The 19,824-nt window shown below is 46.8% G+C and overlaps 1 protein-coding gene across 1 annotated transcript; it reads left to right on the top strand.

Annotated features, from left to right (window-relative positions):
- Positions 1 to 18,699: 18,699 nt before the first annotated feature.
- Positions 18,700 to 19,260, top strand: TMEM140 (transmembrane protein 140; the record flags this gene model as incomplete). The annotated part of the gene is made up of 1 exon (XM_079711653.1): positions 18,700 to 19,260. One exon carries the CDS (start codon positions 18,700 to 18,702, stop codon positions 19,258 to 19,260), a length of 561 nt encoding a protein of 186 aa, XP_079567779.1.
- Positions 19,261 to 19,824: the final 564 nt, after the last annotated feature.

The raw sequence follows: 19,824 nt of genomic DNA on the forward strand, positions 1-19,824 counted from the left end.
AATCCCCTAGTTTTACGCAACATCAGTTGGGGCCCAGAGTGGCCAGAGCTCATGGGTTAGTCTCCTCTGGCTACAGTCAGCCTTTTACATTTTCCCCAATGCACGGTACAAACCTCACTTTCTATGTGTGCGGCAGTGAACGGAACAAAGAGTGCACCATTTCATTCAGCCAGGCCTCACTTGCCCTGCCCCACCAATGGTCTGGCCTGGTTGCCAGGTACTTGTTTGTTTTGGAAGTACAACACTCCACAGGGGTAGAAGCAGGCAGTTGTGGTCCATGGCATACTAATGGCCAGAGACCCAGCATCAGTGTCTTTGGAGCCATGGAGGACCTTCAGACTGCCACAGAACTAGCTGTCCGGCAGCTCCTGAAGCAGTGCTCTGATAGTGTTATTTGACTACTTGAGGCAAAGCCCTTTGGGTTTTCCTTCAGTATGTGCTGCTATGATTTATTTTTTTAGTAAGAAGCCAACATACTGTAAGGAGGAGTAAAGAGCTAGTCAAAAGTTTTTCTGCCCTGGGTAAAGAATACTGTTATGTCAGTGAAAAGATTAAAGAGTTTACACAAAACTACGAAGCCCTCAAATTGCCTTTCATAGAGGCCAGTCCTCTAAGGGTACAAAGTCTGTGTTAGGCAACACTTAATAGAAATGTGGAAGGGTCCGACTCTTCACTTGAGGACACAGCAGACCTCTCAAAATGAATCAAAAAGCGAAGTTCCTTAACTCTCACGTCATGGTGTGCTAATGGCTCATCTTCAAGAACATACACGACCAGTCAAAAAGGAATCGAAATCCTTCCAGTCCCAACCAATTAATGCCAAAGGCATCTCAGAAAAAATGTAGAACTTTAAAGGGAAATAATGGATGGTCTGGATGAAAACACTCATCTGTAGGAAAACCTAACCCTGCCTTCCCAAGAAGATGAGGGACAGAAAGAGTGTGGGAACTGAAGAACCAGAAATAGAAAAATGCTTGAAAAAGTATTACACAGGAATAAAACAGGCTGTAAATGATAAAGGGATCCCTTAAACTCTCTTACTGAAACTGTACTGCAAGTGATAAGTTTACCTGCTCTCTTTAGAGAAGATCATACAGATGATGACAACTTCTCCCTTTTCAAAGGAAGGAGGAGAGTTAAGCCATGAGGTCACCATAAGGGATCCAGGGTCCCATGCAGGGTCAGTTCAGATTTCAAAGCAGCCAACTCCACAACATCCACACGCACTGCAGGACATCTGGTGTTTTGTTTTGTTTTTCTCTCTTTAAAAGTAATTTCAATTTACCTCTATTTAGTTTAACTGCTGTTATGTAATTCGTTCTTTGTTTTTTTTATTGTTTGATAGAACTATGATTCCTAAGAGTGTTTTTAAAATATATGGTTTTAATTTAATTGTGATACATTATTTCCACTTCATTAGGTACCCTAGAATTAGAAGATATAGTACTGTATTTTTACTATTATTTAAACCATCATCAATGTTTTACAAAACTAGGTGGAGATATTTGAAACAAAGGGGAAAAAAAGACTATTACAATGTATCTATTAGAAGTCTATAGGACTTCCCGGGTTGTCCAGTGGTTAAGACTCCACGCTCCACTGCAGGGGGCGTGGGTTTGATCCCTGGTCAGGGAACTAAGATCCCACATGCCGTGCGCCTCAGGCAAAAAAAAAAAAAAAAAAAAGTCTGAAAAAAGTCTATAAAAGTAGCTTAATATTTACCTCAATAAATTTTTATTCATTTTCTTAGCTTCAAGAAAACAAAAACCTAAACAACAACAAAGATATTCCCAGTTAAACCTATCAGTATTTTTATTAGTTACGTTCTAAGTTCACAGATTAATTTAAGGGACTTGAAATTTACAAACATTTGTTTCTTATTTTGTAATTTTCTGAAATTTGTCATTTCGGATTTGTTCATGATACTCTTTGCTGGCTAAACGTCTTTAGATTATATGAAGTTAAAACTTTTCCCTTTAAAAAACAATAAAGGGGCACAAATCCAGTTCTAGAACTGCACCCTGAGAAAATCCTCCATCCACTCCCCAGTGAGAATACCAAAACTGGTTTTTAAAAAAAAAGTAAGTCTTTAGAAGTTGTCCTAAGGGCACACAACAAGTGAAGAAACATTTATTCAAGAAAATCTAACAAATCTCAGTAAGAGCAGTGAGAGTTTGTGGCACTTAAGCCACAACCCATTTCTCCCTTCACCCCAGTTCAGTATGAGGGAAATTCCACTCTCCCAAGCGTGTGACCAAGGACACAGGAATAGCACTCCCACAGCTCCCAGTCAAGGGCTATGGTATCTCCCCAGGCAAGGCAGGCTGCTAGCATTTCTCATGCCCCTACCTTTATTTCAGAGGCTAAATTCCAGGCAAGTACAGCCAAGAGGTCAGAGCCACCTGTCCTCCACCCAACCAGAGGGCTGAGTGGAGGACAAGACAAAGGCTCTTCCCCAGGTTCAGCAGGCCAAGAAGCTGGAGTCCCAGTCACATTTGCCCAAGCTTGTTCATAGGGTGGAGGTTCCATGCAGGGTAAAAAGACCAGCGGCTACCGCCCCACCCAGCACCACACTCAAAAAGCAGAGGTGTTCCTCTAGAAGAAGTGGATCGCTGCCTCCACCCCCAGCTCCACAGCTGTGGCTCAGATAGTTTGCCCCAGGAGGAGAGGCATTCCATAAGAACTAAGAGCTCTGAAGTTCTCCCTACCTATACTGATTTGTTTGGAACAGAATGTGGAGAAGTTCAAGCCTAAGGGTGCTGTCGAAAACAACAGAGATTTGGGTGGTTAGCAATTAAGAGGAGGCTAGTAGCTTGATAAGAGTGACAAACTCTACTAGAGGACCACTATGTTGTCAGAGGGAACCAGTGAAAGAGACGGCTAAAAAGAGCCCTCCAAGGGTTTAAAAAAAAAAAAATTAGACTTTCAGTAAAAACTGGCATACTGGACACATATTTAGACACATATTTATCCTTTTTTTTTTATCCTTTTGAGAAGAACACACATGCTCCTTCTCAAAAACCTACTAAAATAACAATTTTATCTTTTAAGATAAAGCTACAAGGATGAGACTAGGAGAGGAGGCCATTTTGGAAGCTAGAAAGCAGAATGGCTTTAAACTTCTCAACTTCTAGTGAAAGCTAGATGGTATGGAACAAGACTTTCAAAATTATAAAGGCAAATTATTTTTAACCTAAAATTCTATACTCTTCTAGCTTTGATCAAATTTAAGAATAGAGGGCTTCCCTGGTGGCACAGTGGTTGAGAGTCCACCTGCCAGTGCAGGGGACACGGGTTCGTGCCCCGGTCCGGGAAGATCCCACATGCCGTGGAGCAGCTGGGCCCGTGAGCCATGGCCGCTGAGCCTGCGTGTCCGGAGCCTGTGCTCCACAACGGGAGAGGCCACAACAGTGAGAGGCCCGCGTACAGCAAAAAAAAAAAAAAAAAAAAAAAAGAATAGATCAAGAAAAGCTTCTGACACAGGAAATATGAGATCCAACATTGGACAGAGGCAATGAGAACCCCAGGATGGTGGTAGTGAAATGAAATGCCAGGATGACAGCTGTGTATCAGCCCAGACTTGTTGGGAAGGCTCCGGGGGAGACTATCTTGGGAAGACATCAAGTACCATGCCTACAAATTCCTTGAAAAAATAAATTATGAAGATTTAAGGGTTGGGTTAGTGTTAAGTACACAGAAAACCAAGCAAACAAACAAAAAGTTAAGGCGAGTATCATCTCCAGAAAAAGACAAAAAATTATGCAGGAAAGGAAAAGAAATCATCATTTTCTGTGTGGCTCAGCTACTATATATGGTATTTACATCGTTATAATATTGTAGACACTGAGTACCAATTTAAACAAAATAATAACCAATTTGGAAGAGGGAATTAGGACTTGTGGAACATGCGTCAGGAAGAAGAAAGCTACATCTTCATCTTCTATAGTTGAGAGTCAAAAGATTATGCCGGAAACTGAAAAATCAAGAAGTACCATTATCAGCATGTTACTTACAGAGCAGAGGTAAATACCTAAAGAATCAGGTAAAACAGATGAGGCGCTTACCCTGGAGAAGAAGAAGGTGCTAGTGTGGGACTACTGTTTTCTATAACAATCTTTGATGAATTCTTGACTCTTTAAAAACTATGTGCATTCTAACTTCAAATAAAATTCTTAAATGTATACTTTTATCTCTTCTATATTGTGTCACTTCATTCACCAGTGTTCAGGTTTCAGCGTGACTAGTTTATACCAGTACCAAAAAATTAATTTTATCTCTGCCTTGAAGGCATTATTATGAAGGCTAGACAAGATATTCAGAAATTCTGCTTTTAATAACAGCTACCATTACTGTGTGCCCAGTACTGTACTAAGAACCTTCAATGCATTATCTCCAATTTCCACAACAGCCATGCAAAGTAGGTATTGTTTCCATTTTACACGAGACCCTGATGCTCAGAGAGGTTAAATAATTCACTAATCTGTAGCAGAGCTCCTTGATCCCAGAGTTTCTGTTCTTCCTTCCTATTAGATCACAGCACCTATATCACCTCTTTCTAGGGTTTGAGTTTAAAAGAACTACAAAGGAGAAAAAAATGTAGCAGTTCAAAGAACTCCTTTGAGGGAAGGCCAGGGAGGGGAAGAGGAACCCTGGAGGATTCAGCAATATTACTCGGTAGCTGTCTACTGACTTAACTGAGCTTAACCCCAAATTGGAATTTCCAGCTGGTCATGTGAGCGTAGAAAGCAATTTTTAAACTCTGGCTAGGAGCCCCTATGATTACAAAAATAAAAGCTCCGTTCTGCTCTTATTTTGAAATAAGATATTCCAGCTGTTCTAGCATGGGCCTAAACACCCTGGTGAGGACACTAGGACAACAAGGATTTGTGTCCAGGGATGCCCAGTCATCCTACAAAGCTGATTTCTGAAAAGGAGAGGACAGATGCCTAACTGCTTCCCCAGTGGTGACCTGGGTCTGGGATCTCAGACCAGATGACCTGGAGGGTCCCTTCTGAGTAAGAGTCTAGGTTGTATTTACCTTGGTTTAAAACATTAGGAGTTTTGAGAGTGTCTTGGCCAGTTTCCTTTCTGGAATTGTGGTGTGATATAATCAAGACACTTACCTGCCTCTTTAAGTCTATTGGTTGGTTGGTTCAGGTGTGGGCAAAGTGGCCGGTTTGGGGAACAACAATGTTGTTTACATCTTTCTTTCTGAAAAGTCAGGAGCCACCGGCAAGAAATGAAAGTGAAATCAGGGGATAGTGTCATCAGTCAGCACAAATGTGACAAAGTTCAGAGAGCTGTTTACTTAGGCACAACTGCGCCTGCCAGCCGGTCATAAGCTCGGGGCTTATGCTCGGGGCTGCATCGTTCCCGTCCCCACCGGCCTCGTTTCTGGAACCTGACATTAGGAGGCAGCGAGAGAGAAGAATCAAGCGAGCCTGATTTCCTGCTCCTCCTCTTTATGAGTGTTTTGGGGGTTCCGCATCTTCTTTTTGGTAAGTACCTACCCTACATGCCCCACAGCTCGCCCAGATGCCTGCCTCTCTGCAAGACAAGTCAGCTTTCCTCTCAGACCCTGCGTTCTAGCCATGGGCCCGGGGAAACGACTGGCAGTCAGGGTCTGGGGACCTTCCCCCGGATACAGACCCACCTTCGTGAGCTCTGCTCTTCCCTCCTTCTCCCTGCTCCCTGCAGCATCACCCTGTGCGACTCTGGCCTCAGAAGTGGTGCAGGTAATGCCAGTATAACTGGTTAGAAATGCAGGGGACAACTGTGGGCAGCAGGGTCTTGCACCGAGTCTGTACAAATAACGGTTTGTGACGCATGAAGTGGATTCTTCATCAGAAATAGGCCACCAAACAAAAGCAGATCACTGACTCGCAGTAGCTAAACGGGTAGTTACAGGAAACACCATGAGTTCTTAAAATACGCACTGTGGACTAAGATTGTCAGAAAGACCTGTGTTCTTGACTCAGAAGACAAGAGGGTCTAAGAGATTTTCAGACCCTATGTTATTAGACTACATTGCTTTTCACACCTTGATGGAAATGCATGGTGGGATTTTAGTTCAGTTGGTGCAGATCTTAAAAGATTTTTTTTTAAACGTGGGCTATTTCCCTAATAATTTCCAATATGCTTCCTCACCTGTAAAATCAAAGGCTCTTTGGGAAGAGATAAATACACGTATGTATGCGACTTATCCTTCCTCCCTCCCTCATGACAGCTGAAATGCATTTTTCAGTATCTTCTTCCTAAACCCCATCTCTCCCAAAGTCCCGAATCCGTGCATACGACGTTCTCCTTTTGATTTCGTATATTCCCCTTTCTCAACTCTCTTTCCAGCTAACCCCCTGCTTTATCTAATCACTAAGATTGTTCGTTTTCTAAATTTCACTTTTACATAAATATAACACATGACTCTGGAAATATTTTTAATGCAAAAAGAAAGGAACTCTTACCCATAATGCCCAGAGATATCAGGGCAAACATTAACATTTTAGAACAATTCCTTAGTCTCTTTCTTGCAGTCATACTATAAAGCGTGATTTCAGACCTGGTTCTTCTAAAGGCTGCATAGAGTTTTAGTATCTTGATATGTCATAATTTAATTCTAATGTTGGGCATTCAAGTTGCTTCTCATTTTTTGCCAAAGTAATACTGTGATGAACATTCCTGTATATAAATCATTGATTGCATTTCTGATTGCTGCCTTAGGGTAGACTCCTAAGTGGAATTACTTGGCCAAAAGGTATGATGATTTTTAGGGTTTTCAGTGCCTTTTGCCATACTGCCTCCCAGAATGTTTCTAAGAATTTTCACATCCACCATCATTATATGAAAATGTCAGTTTTACTGCACTCTTGATATCAGTGTTTTTAGCTGCAGTTTTAATTTATTTATTTATTCATTTATTTTTGGCTGTGCTGGGTCCCCGTTTCTGCGCGAGGGCCTTCTCCAGTCGTGGCAAGCGGGGGCAACTCTTCATCGCGGTGCGCAGGCCCCACTGTCGCGGCCTCTCGTTGTGCAGCCCAGGCTCCAGACGCGCAGACTCAGTACTTGTGGCTCACGTGCCCAGTTGCTCCGTGGCACGTGGGGTCCTCCCAGACCAGGGCTCGAACCCGTGTCCCCTGCACTGGCAGGCAGACTCTCAACCACTGAGCCACCAGGGAAGCCCCTAGCTGCAGTTTTAATAGGGAAACTTATAGGTTATTTTACTTGGCATATCTTTGATTACATTACATGAGGTATAGACGTTTTTTTCATGTTAGTTAATGTGATAGTGTTTTATAATAAGAAATATGTGTTTGGTCTCTGTCCCCATTTCTGGCACAGAGCTCCTAAAACCCTTGGAACTTCCTTAGTGATAACAGAGGTAAAGGTGTCTTTTTTTAATTCATTACAAACCCTTTTCAACCACCTCTGAGTTGTTAATGACTCGACTTTTGGCAAGTCGCTAAGGATGGGGCCGGCTGCCAGGGGAAACCACCACCCCAGCCCCCAACCTCTAGGGAGGTGAGAGTGGCTGGAGCCTGAGTTCAATCACCAGTGGCCAATGATTCAATCAATCATACCTACGTAATGAAACCTCCATAAAAATCCCTGAAGTACAGGGTTCAAGAGCTTCTGGGTTGGTGGACACACGGAGATGCCAGGAGGGTGACAGGCCTAGAGAGGGCATGGAAGCTCCACGACCCTTCCCCCGACCCTTTGCCCTGTGCATCTTCTGGGTGGCTGTTCCTGAGTTGTATCCTTCTATGATGAATGAGTATTCTAGTAAGTAGGCTGTTTTCCTGAGTTCTGTGTGAGCCACTCTAGCAAATTAATCAAACCCAAGGAGGGGGTCATGGGAAACTCGAAGTTATCCTAGACTTGCACTGGGGGCGGGGGCAGCGCTCGGCTTGTGGCACTGACCCCTTAGCCTGTGGGATCTGATGCTATCTCCAGGTAGATAGTGTCAGAATTAAGTTAAATTATAGGACATCCAGGTGTCACAGAGAATTCCTTGGTGGGGAAAAACCCTCACACATTTGGTGGAGGGTACAAATAAACAAAAGAGGTTTTTTACAGTTAACTATTTTGCATTCCTTCTTATGTGAAATATCTCTTCATATGCCTTGTCCATTTTTATGGAGATTAATGTTCTTCTTATCTGTTTGCATGAACGTTTGTTATATTAGGTATATTAACCAGTTCATGTTTGTTGCAGATATTTTTCCACACTCACTGACTTTTTTTGGGGGGGGTGGCTGCATTGGGTCTTCTTTGCTGTGCTCCGGCTTTCTCTAGTTGCGACGAGCGGGGGCTACTCTTCATTGCGGTGCGGTGGCTTCTCTTATGGCGGAGCACAGGCTCTAGGTGTGTGGGCTTCTGTAGTTGTGGTGCAAGGGCTCAGTAGTTGTGGCTCGCGGGCTCTGGAGTGCAGGCTCAGTAGCTGTGGCACACGGGCTTAGTTGCTCTGTGACATGTGGGATCTTCTCGGACCAGGTCTCGAACCCGTGTCCCCTGCATTGGCAGGCAGATTCCTAACCACTGTGCCACTAGGGAAGCCCTCCATGATCACTGACTTTTAATTTTACATTTTGTCGTACAGAAATGTATATTTTAATAGTTAAATCTGTACTGCTTTTTTCTTTGTAGTTTCAATTTGCTTTTAAGCTCAGAGCGTTCTTTCTCATTCATAAATCAAATATTTACTTTTTTCTATATCTTTTTTTTTTCTTTTGTCTGTTTGTTCCTTACACTCCACTATTGGATCCATGTGAGATTTATTTTGGTATGTGGAGTGAGATGAGGCCCTAAAATAGTTTTCTTTTGTTTTAAATAATCAATTGCTTCAGCATTAGTCAGTGGAAAACCCTGTCTTCCACTGAATTATAACACCAATTTTATGGTGTATTAACTTCAGATACATGGCTTTTCTGAGACATTCTGCTCTCTGAGCTGTCCATCCAGTATCCCTGCCATTCTGTTCTATTGAGCCCACATTCCCCTCAGTTATTTCTACCTGGGAGCTGGACACTGCAATGACCTCAGTGACTCTAGCCTGCCTTAGGCCTCTTCAAGTCAACTACAGCTTAAGGTGAATTAACTAATATAATAAATATCTTTGGAAGTTTAATCTTCACACGCACGCACAGTATGTTCTCGCAGAAACTGAGACTTTTTGCAGGGCTTTATTCTATACCCCTGGGCTCATACCACCTCAGCGGTCTCAGCCCTGTCAACATGACAGAACTGAAATAATTTAGTAATGAGTTTACGCATTCCTTCGTCCAAGGGAAAACGATCCACAGATCCAGGGAGCACGGCGCCTCGCAAGCGGTGGAGCAGTCTTTCTAGGGATGTGGGTCAGAGCATTAGAAGAGGCAACGTGGCTTATGATGAAGCCTCGACCTCGTAGCCAGCAGGTCCTATTTCCTGGGGAAGGTGAGCTGGCCCAGGCTGCTGGAAGACTGTGATTGGTGTATGTTAGGGTTCCTTGACAGGTGTTTCCCAGGCAGGCTGACTTGGGTTTAGATTTGGGACCTGGGCTGGGCCACTGGGGCCGCCTCATTTTCTGAGTCCCGATGTACAACTTACCTTGGTCAGCCCCAAATCTAGACTTGAATAGACTTTGGGAGGGGACGCCCCCGACCCCCAGCTCTTCTGTGAGGACACAGATCCCCTGCCCACTCAGCAGCAGGAGGGAGGTGGAGGTACTAACAGCCGAGACCCTGGCAGAGCAGAGAACACAAAGGAGCAGCGACCCCGGCCCCTTCCTGCAGCATCCCGCCCACCAGCAAGCATCAGGCCTCGGTCAGCACCCGCCTAAGAGTGACCAGGGAAAGATGCGCTTTCTGAGGGATGCAGGGAGAGGCCCCATAGCACCTGTTGCTCCGTTTGTCTGTGATTTGCTTTCTTTGAGTTATTTTAGTGAGTTACAAAGCCATTTCATATGCGTTACAAACTCTCCAGGTAAGAACCACATCCTCCTGTGTGGGGGGGATGGAGGTGAAGTCTGAGAAAGCTTAGCCTCCTTTCCAGCCAACTCTCAAAATAACTTCTGCAAAACTGAAGGTCTGAGTCTAAGTGACCGTCTATCATTCTCTCCTTCCTCTTCTTTCCTTCTGACTGCTGGGGGCAAACTGCGTTCACTAGTTTTACAGCAGGGCTAGTGGGCAGAACCGCCAGAGACAACGCCTGGCACTGCTCCAACCCCAGCTCAGGAACTCTCCGCACCTTCAGCCCCGCCACCTGGGGCCTCGCGCCTTAGGTCTGGGGGAGCAGGGGCTTGAGTTAATGAAGCACCTAGTGAGGAGATAATCCAAACCTCTCACCCTGGCCTCCAAGGTCCTCAGGGACCTGGGTCCGCTCACCAGTCCAGCCTCGTCCTGTCCCCTCAGTCACTGGGCTGTCACCCAGCCCCTGGTCTGTTCCTCTCCCAAGCCGGTATTTATAACCACTGCACTCCGTTTCTAGAAGGCGCTTCCCCTGGCTCTTTCACACCCCTCAGGCCTCAAATCAAATGTCTCCTTCACAGACAGGCCTTCCCTGACCCTCCAATGGAGACCCATCACTTCCTTCTACCAGGTTCTCTCCTTCACATCACCCTGTTTATTTGCCTCCCAAACCTCTTCAAAAATTGTAATTATCTTTTTAAAAATACATGTTTGGTGTTTGTCTCCCCAACCAGAGGGCAAGCTCAAGGAAGGCAAGCCCCTGCTTTGCCCCGCATGTTACTGATTCCCCAGGGCCTGTGACTCAGGCAACCGTCCAACATGTATCATCGCTGGAGTCACAAGAGGAAACCCTGGCCTCATCAGCAGAAGGGAGGCAGGGGCTCTCCACGTGAGTGCAGGACAGAGGGCAGGAGCAGCACAATCGAGGGTGACGGCCAAGGCCGTCCACTCTTTGCTGGTACTGTTATCTGTCTTCAAACTCTGCCTTGGGGCCTGTGAACCTTGGTCCCCCCGTAAACTGCACTGCGAAGTCCCCCCAGTAAAAACCAAGCGAGGATGGGTCCCAAGGTGCAGGCGTTTGCTCATTTTTAAGGATTTCCCCCCCACACACCGCGCTAAATTTTTTTCTGACCTTTGCTCCCAGCTGGATCATCTGCTTACTAGCAGGGCTAATGAGCAGCAAAACAACTGGACAAACAGCAAGTTAATATTAATGGAGCCACTGAGACAGTCTACTGCAATAGCTTGCTGGAGACGGAGGGGGCGGCGAGTGCGCCGACTCCACGCTGCAGTCTCACGGTGTCATCATGTTTCTGCTGGCAAAGCTGTTTTTATTTACATGGAAAAATTAAGTAAATCCAGACGTCACAGTGTTCCATAAAAAGCTACTGCTGGCCCGGCCGTCCACGCGGCATCTGAAACCCAGGCTGCTGCTTCCATCTTACAACATTTGGGAAACAGCGCTGTGGCCTTGTTTTCAAAAGTAAGAACCTGAGCTCACGTTTCTGCCAAAGCAAATATGACACATTTCCCTTTCTTCTTCCCTTTTTATTTTCGTCAGGAGCCACACCCAAGCCACAAGCACACTGGTGCCCAGTGAGCTCAGCTGGATGCAAGCCGGCTCTCTCCTCTGTCAGAGTCTGTTTTGCTGACCTTCTTCCGCTCCTATTTTCTTCCCTGGGCTGCGCTCCCCGCCAGTCACCTCGCAGCCCCACCCTCTGCCCCTGCCCTGCTCTTCCCTCGTGTCCCCTGTCTCCCCTGGACCCCAGCCTCCACCCTGGCACCAGAGCAGGCAGCAGTCCACCTGTGCAGATCAAATTAACTCACTTCAGTCTCACAACAGCCCCCAGGGACAGGCCCGCAGGCGCGTTAAGGGCGGGAATGTAGACTCCAACATACCCAAGGTCACGCACTATGAATGACCAAGGTCACGCACTATGAGCGACAGGACAGCAGCCTGAACTGCGGTGGTCTGGCGCGCTAAGGTCCACACTCTTCACCACCACATCCCTCACACCATCCCAGACCCTCACACCATCCCAGAGTCGTCGGCGCCAGCCACCAGTGAGGCCAGCTTCCTGGAGTCCAGGTCCTCCAGGGAAGCTCTGTTCTGAACTCCAGTACTAGTGTCTCCTCAAGAATGTCACTTCTCTGAGCCTCAGTTTCCTCTCTATGATAATAATAATTTAAGTAATACTAGGTAATGTTCCACATGCTGCACATAAATCACCTCACTTAATTTCCATAACATTTACAAAACAAGTTCTATTGTTATACCCATTTTGCAGATGAGAAAACTGGGCAGAGAGACATTCAGGTAGCCAGTAAATGGTAGAGCAGGGATTTGAACCCAGGACACACAGCTTCAAAGTCTAAGCTCAGTGTCACCCCCATACAAGAGGAGAATAATGCGATGTCCACACACTGTGGCCGTGAAGATTAAAGAGGATGATGCATGTGAGGGCCAGACCTCGGGAGACAAGGCTCAGGTTCTTACAGTGATTTCACAATTCTGCCCGACAGGCCTGACCAGGCTCACTTGGGGAAGTTATTGAGCCTCACTAAGCCTCAGTTTTCTCCTCTGGAAAGTGAAGATAATAACATTAAATGTGCTCTCATAGTGAAAACTTAAGAATACCTGCTAAGTGCTTAGTACAGGGCCTGGCACAGAGTAAATGCTCAAAAAGATTTTGAGGTCAGTATTTAATCATTAATAAGCCCTCAATCAAACTAGATTCCTTCTTAGACACCTCCAGTGATCACAAAGACTTCTCAAAGCAAGTTCTGCCCTCTAAGGTCCCTGATAGCTTTCTTAAGTCATTAATGAGAAGGAAGGCCGGGAGATGAATCTGTAGCCGATAAACTAAAAACCCATCCGTTTTTCTTTCAAGCTTCTGTTCCACAAAACTTGCAAACTGTGTAGTGCCTGACAGCAAAATTATAACATCCAAGTTCTGCCAGGTCATGGCAGCAACTGCTCCTGCTGGGGCGGGGCGGGGCCTCACCACACCTGAGTCCCTCTTTGCAAGGGGCCTCACAGTGTCCAACGCCTGAAGCTAGCTACAGGCTCACATACAGGTCTGAGAAAGGGGACAAGCTTGAGGAAACTTACATTTAGGGAACGGGAAGAATAAAAAACAGAGAAGGAGGAGAAATAGGACAGAGATTCAGGTCAAAAAAATAGAAGGAGGGCTTCCCTGGTGGCGCAGTGGTTGAGAGTCCGCCTGCCGATGCAGGGGACACAGGTTCGTGCCCCGGTCCGGGAGGATCCCACATGCAGCGGAGCAGCTGGGCCCGTGAGCCATGGCCGCTGAGCGTGCGCGTCCGGAGCCTGTGCTCCGCAACGGGAGAGGCCCCAACAGTGAGAGGCCCGCGTACCGCAAAAAAAAAATAGAAGGAGGCATTTACGAAGCTCTATGTGCCATGGCTGACGTTCACGAAACCATTCAGAGGTCACTCAGTGGATACTTACTGCGTGCCCATAATGTGCCAGGTAGTCCTGGTGTTGCGGATATAACAGTTAAAGGCAGATTTTGAGAGAGACGGGCAGCCATAGATTTTTGTCTGATTTGCCTAACAGATAAAATTCCTTGCCCACATGAAGTTTACATTCTACTGAGGGTTGTAGGTGGAAGACAAAAGAAAACATTCAGCACGTTAGATGGTGGAAAACGGCAAGGAGGAAGAGCAGGGAAGGACCGCAGGGGGAGCGGTGCCGGTGCCGCGGAGGGGCTGCTACGGCTTCAAAATGCCGACCAGGGATGGCGCCACTGAGAAAGGGACCTTTGAGCAGAGACCCAAGGGAGGCAGACACGTGATAACAGAAGAGCACCCCAGGCGAGGAATGCAAGTGCAAAGTCCTGAGCTTGCCTCAAGTTTTTGGAAAATGCGAAAGGAGCCAACGTGGCAGAAGCTGGGGGAGGGAGTGGAGAGCAGGAATAACGGGGGAAGAGGTCCAGGAGGTGACATGGGCACTAACAGCACTGGGGAGTCCTGATCCCAAAGAAGCAGGAGAAGGCCAAGTTATTGTTAATGTTGTCCCTGGAAAGTGGGCGCCCTTGGCGTCACGAGTCACCCTTGTTAACAAGTTCCAGGACATTTACACACCTGCGGGCACAGCACACTGTATCATTCCCTGGCCGAGGAATTCAAACGTTCGAGAGTCTCATCCCCACCCTCTGGAGCCCTCTGGAGGGGGAGCTCGGACTGAAGGGGACACTTACAGGAACTTGCCTTCCTCTCCGATGGGCACCTATAAGGGCTCATTAAACACTTGATGAACGGAGCAGAATCTCCCGGTGGTGGACAAGCGGTGCCCTGATATGAGCGCCAGTGCAGGGTGCTCCAGGAGGCTACCCTCGGGGGCACCATTCGGGACAGAGGCATGCAGATGGTGAACTCGGGCAAAATGGCGAGAAACTAAATAAGCCCCAGCTGTATATGAAGTCTTGTTACTGAATATCATTAGACGTTCAGGCAGGAAGAATGAACTGACAAAACAGAATGAGGTGGGTGATTTGGGAGTGGGTATTTTTGCTAAGTCAATGTAGAGAAAGGAGTTTTGTGGGGAATCTCGTATGTTGGGATAAGATGAAAATGTGATATGTGAAGTCATGATTAGAGCAGTAACAAATCAGAAGTTATAAATAAGTGTATGATCAACATCTGTATACAGCAGCCGCATAATGATTAAGCTGATAGATATTTTAGCATAAAAGAAAGAAGTGTTTGGGAGCTGGAGACTGGAGCTACAGACCTTCTCTAAAACGGAAATAAAGGTCTACGGGCAGCAGTTCGCTGTCAAAGCAAAGCAGTCAAAGTCCACTTTGACTCTGGAACTCAAGAGAGCACGTGGTAGACCTTCAGCCATCTGAAGTAAACAAGCCAGTGTCGGTGGCAAGAGCCGGCCTCCCTGCTCCATCAGCCCTTCTCAAGTGTCCCTTACAGTCAAGGGACAGGCCAGGGGTGAAACCTATGCTGGGAAAAGCTCTCTGGTCACCCGTTCTCTGCCTGCCGGGTGTCCTATACTCGGGGCGTGGGCGGCCAGAGGGATTTTCAGTGCGACAATCTGCCAGAGCGCCAATCCTCCCTCAGACACGACCTCATGAAAGTTTCACTCTTTTAACATGAAGGGGGCAAGAACATAACTTAGAAGATCAGGATACTATGTCTGTGCCTCTTTCAGCCATCATCCCATCAATGTGAAAACTTCAGAGGTACTTAAACTAAAAAACAAAAGCAAACAAACTGCCTCGAATGCACTGTCTGGGAGTGTTCTCCTTCTGCTTCTCTAACTGGGACTCTGCTGCCCTGGGCTCTCCGGTGACAAGCGTGAACACACTCCACACACTCACTCAGAGTCAAGATCTATGTCTTGGTCCAGGGGCCCCACTGCCACAAAAGGGTTATGCTTTACGATGACCGTTGTGACGGCAAAAGGCTAGCAGCCTTTATTTATAAAGAGCTCATATACACTGACAAACAGAAACCAAAACTGAAAATGATAGAAAGAAAAAAAAAAAAAAATGACAGCACTCCCAAGAGAAAAAAACAGAGCCGGTCAACAAACACTTAAAAAACGTTAAACCTTGCTCATTAAAAAGAAACAGTATAGCAATGCTGTGTCATTTTTCGTTATCAAAGATGAAAAGACAAGAAAATTCAATCCGGGAGGATAAGATGAGATAAGTACTCTCTTAAACTGCTGGTGGAGGGATAAACTGATTCACAAACATAGTCACCGTGGCATTATTTTTAATATTATAAAACAACATCGTAAGAATATATAAACCATACACAATAGAACAGCTAATGCAGCCGTTAAAAATATTGTTTAGGAAACACTTCTAGTGACAAAGGGAAATATTAATGCTATAATGATGTTTACAAAGAGGGATACAAGCACATATATTTACGTGGTCCCAGCTATGTAAAACAACATTATAGAAGGAAATGTGTCGTTGAGTGGCTACTTCTACAACCTTGAAGTTATAGACGATTTTTAGTCTTGTCTCCATAATTTCGTGCATTTTTCTAGTTTTCTACAACCAACATGCATTACTTTATTATAAACAGGAAAACTTCACCTAAAAATAGCAACAGTGACTCAGCAGTGTCCCCTTCTGCCCTCTGAAGGAAGCACAGGCTTATCATCTAAAGGGAATGAAAAAGCTCATTGTGGTGACAACATGAATACTAGGATTGTTAAAAGCCAAAACAAAACAAAACAAGGTAAGCTCTTAGCAAGGCAGAGAAGAGTACCTTAGGGTTTTCCAACCAAATAACCATGTTGTTTTACTGGGAAGTTGTTTAGAAAAAAAAAGCTAGGACTAGCCCCCAACCCCTCTGTCCACATCCCAACACGAAGCACGGAGGAGCCATCCCAGCACTGAGTATATACGAGACGTAAAACACGGCCCCTCACCTCAAGAAGCTTTGCCATTTTGTTAGATAAGTACATGCAGGACCTAAAGGCCGCTACATGTCATTTTCATTCATTCAAAAAAAAAAAAGAGTTCCTACTGTGTATCACGCACCATTCTGGGATAAAACAGCTAGTGGGAGCATAATCTTGGCCTTCAGCTATATCAGAGTGTGGGCTGAAGTAGTCTGAGAAAGCTGGTGAAAAAGTAGTAGGACTCAGAGGGGCAGAGAACAGGGGAGGACTTGAGGAGGTGGAGTGCCTGAGCGGGTGGGCAGTCGGGAACGGGGACAGTGGGCAGGCGCCGGACAAAGCAAAGCAAGGAGGGAAGACCAAAGGGAGCTGGGCCTCACTGGAGAACCCAAGTTCGAGTTCTAAGCCGTACCAGATCGTGGTGAGCCAGCCGTACCAGATCGTGGTGAGCCTCACGTACCAGGCATAGGAGTTGGGACTGAATTCTATGTGCATAAAGGGGTGAGAGGAAGTAAATCAGGGACTACCGCCTTCTCCACACAACTGCTCATGGGCTTCCTAGCTCCAATTTATTTTGTCTCACTCTCTGTTGAAAACCTCGAGAGAGAAGAGGAAGTCAGAAACAAAGGCCCTGGGTGCCTGGGGAGCTGCTGCGTGACGTGGCTCAGGCAGTCTCCTCTGAGAAGCCCCAGGAATCTTTTTGCATTAAGCTTAATAATATATATATTTTTTTCTTAGCTCAAGTGTAACAGGCTTGAAATAGGAGAAGTAAGAGGGAGCATTTACACAAAGGCACCCCAACTCCCAACCTGGACCATGGAGGCAAGTCAAATCTTATTTCCCATTGCACAATGGTGTAAATCCGGATTCCAGTCCTGGAAATCCATCCTACACCCCGAAATACCTAAATCCATTAAAAATGGAGATACAGGCTTTTACAAACATTTGTTAATATGTAAAACCGTGCAAACTATGTTCCTGTTGGGAATTTTTCCCATCCTGTGGGCTGCACTGGTTAAAACTTCTTACCGTACCAATCTAACACCGTGGACTAAACACACCCTTTTTATACCTGATAAATCTTTCTGTCTCTGCCAAAGGAGTCACTGATAAATCTGTATTCTCATCAGCCACCTACTGCAGACTGAACATGTGTCCCCCCAAAATTCGTATGTTGAAACCTAACCCCCAACGAGACAGTATTTGTAAGTGGGTCCTTTGGGAGGTGATTAGAATGGGATCGGTGCCCTTAAAAAAGAGGCCCCAGAGAGTTCCTGGTCCCTTCCACCATGTGAGGACGCAGAAAAAGTTGAGCCCTTACCACACTCCGAATCAGCCGGTGCCCTGATTTTGGACTTGCCGCCAGAACTGAGAGAAAGAAACCTCTGTTGTTGACAAGCCGCCCCGTCCACGGTAATTTGCTGTAGCAGCCCGCGTGGACTGATGCTGCCCTCCCCCTCAGTGTGTTCCACATCCTGCCCCCTCTCACCACGCTTTGTTTTCCCACGCGCAGGACAAGTGTGGGAGTGGTCAGGCAGACCCTCCAGCCAGCTCTGGAAAAGGTGAGGGGCTGCGCCTCTCAAGGGGTCCCTCCAGAAACTGATCCCCAGGGCTGCCTCTGGGCCTCTCTCCAAGGCCACCACTGGCCACCACTCCCTGCACTGCCCACACCACGGGCAGCCCTGGCCGGGTGCACTGCAGGACACCACCCTGTGTTCTGACCCTATGCCCCTACGCACTTCAGGATGGAAATGGCTGTTTTGTTCTATATTGGCAAATTTACAAGTATAAAGGCATAGTATGCAGACTATTGTTTGAGAGGCCAATTTGGAGAAGTCCTTCTGATTAAAAACTTAGTGAAAAGATTTCTCCAAAAAGATGACGAAGGTACATCCTATATGTATCGATACTATATACTATGGAGGGACTAGAGAAGGCAAGTTTCCTGTAGATCAATTTGGCAAAATGCAGTAAAATCACTAAAAAATATTGCTACCCTTGACCCATGATTGCAGTTTTAGATATTAATCCTAAGGAAAAATCAGATTCAGCAAAGTCTCACGCCAAAGGGCATTCAGTTACGATCTTTCCCACCCTCAAAGCTGCCAGGAGGGCCCTTCCTCCTGATCTCGGCCCAGAGAGGCAGCTGAGGACTTAGCCCCTGGAGCCCGCCTGGAGGTTACCCCAGATGTCTTGGTTGTGGTTTGGCTGTCTTGAAGGGAGTTTGCCACAGGTTTTTATGGAATTCCAGAAGGGAGAGCATGAGCTTGAGAAGAAACTGGGAGGGAGACAGGGAGAACCGGACACTCACGGCGTGACTTCCTGCAGGTACCCAGGAAGGCGCCCTGCGAAGCACAGGAGAAGATGCCTGTCCTAAGGTCAAGGCAGAGTAACCAACTGCTGTTCCTGGGAATCATGACACTCACAGTCACAGTGATCTTCCTGCTGTTCTTTGCTCTCCTCTGGAAGGCCGGCAACCTTATCGACTTGCCCAACCTCAGAATTGGCTTCTACAACTTCTGTCTTTGGAACGAGGGCACTGGAGCCCTACAGTGTCACCAGTTCCCTGAGCTGGAGGCCCTGGGGGTGCCTCGAGTTGGCCTGGCCCTGGCCAGGCTTGGCGTGTACGGGGCCCTGGTCCTCACCCTCTTCGTCCCCCTGCCTCTCCTCCTGGCCTGGTGCAACAGTAATGAGGGGGAGTGGCAGCTGGCCGTGGGCTTCCTGGCCACGTCCTCCATGCTGCTGGCCAGCGGCCTGGGCCTCTTCCTCACCTACACATGGAAGTGGCTCCAGCTCTCCCTCCTGGGGCCTGGGTTGCTAGCTCTGGGTGTTGCCCAGGGCTTACTCATCCTCTTGCTTATGGCCACAGTCGTGTTCCCTCAGAGGGCAAAGGACAAGAACTTGAGAGCTGCTAGCTCTGTCTAAAGGCTTACGTGATTGCAAGGGTTCTGTTTGAACTATGCTCAGAAAAGGTGCCAGAGAATTCACGGGCTGCTGTGTCTTCTCAGCCATCCTGTTTCATAGCTAATGCTGATCTCAAGATCTAGCAGACGAGACCCACCGCGGAGAGGGTAGGGCACCGGACGTCAAGAACAGGCAGCAAGGGCTCCCTCGGCTTCTTAGTGTAGGGTTGTGTGTTCTTTGGGACTTGTAAGGTTCCCAAGGACACCCTAAAACCACACAGCTCATTGTCACAAGAATTCCTGCTTTAACTAACTGATCTGAGCAAGCCATTCTTACTTTATCCTCAGAACAATGGGGAGATAAAGCTTCCTGTCATGGGGCCAGATTTCCAGGACAAGTTGCCAAATGCCAGACTGGAACCCAGTGAGGGTTTATGAAGAAACACCTCAGGGTCCCTGGGGGCCCTGTCTGGCGAGCTCCCTGTCTCCATCCAAGGCGGGTAGAACGCGATGAGCCCCTCCACTCTGACAACGCTCCCCAAGGCCCAGGAATAATCTGAGGGATTCACCGAAGACAGAACACATG

The sequence above is a fragment of the Hyperoodon ampullatus genome (genome assembly GCF_949752795.1).
Source record: "Hyperoodon ampullatus genome assembly, chromosome: 9".
Taxonomy (NCBI): Eukaryota; Metazoa; Chordata; class Mammalia; order Artiodactyla; family Ziphiidae; genus Hyperoodon; species Hyperoodon ampullatus.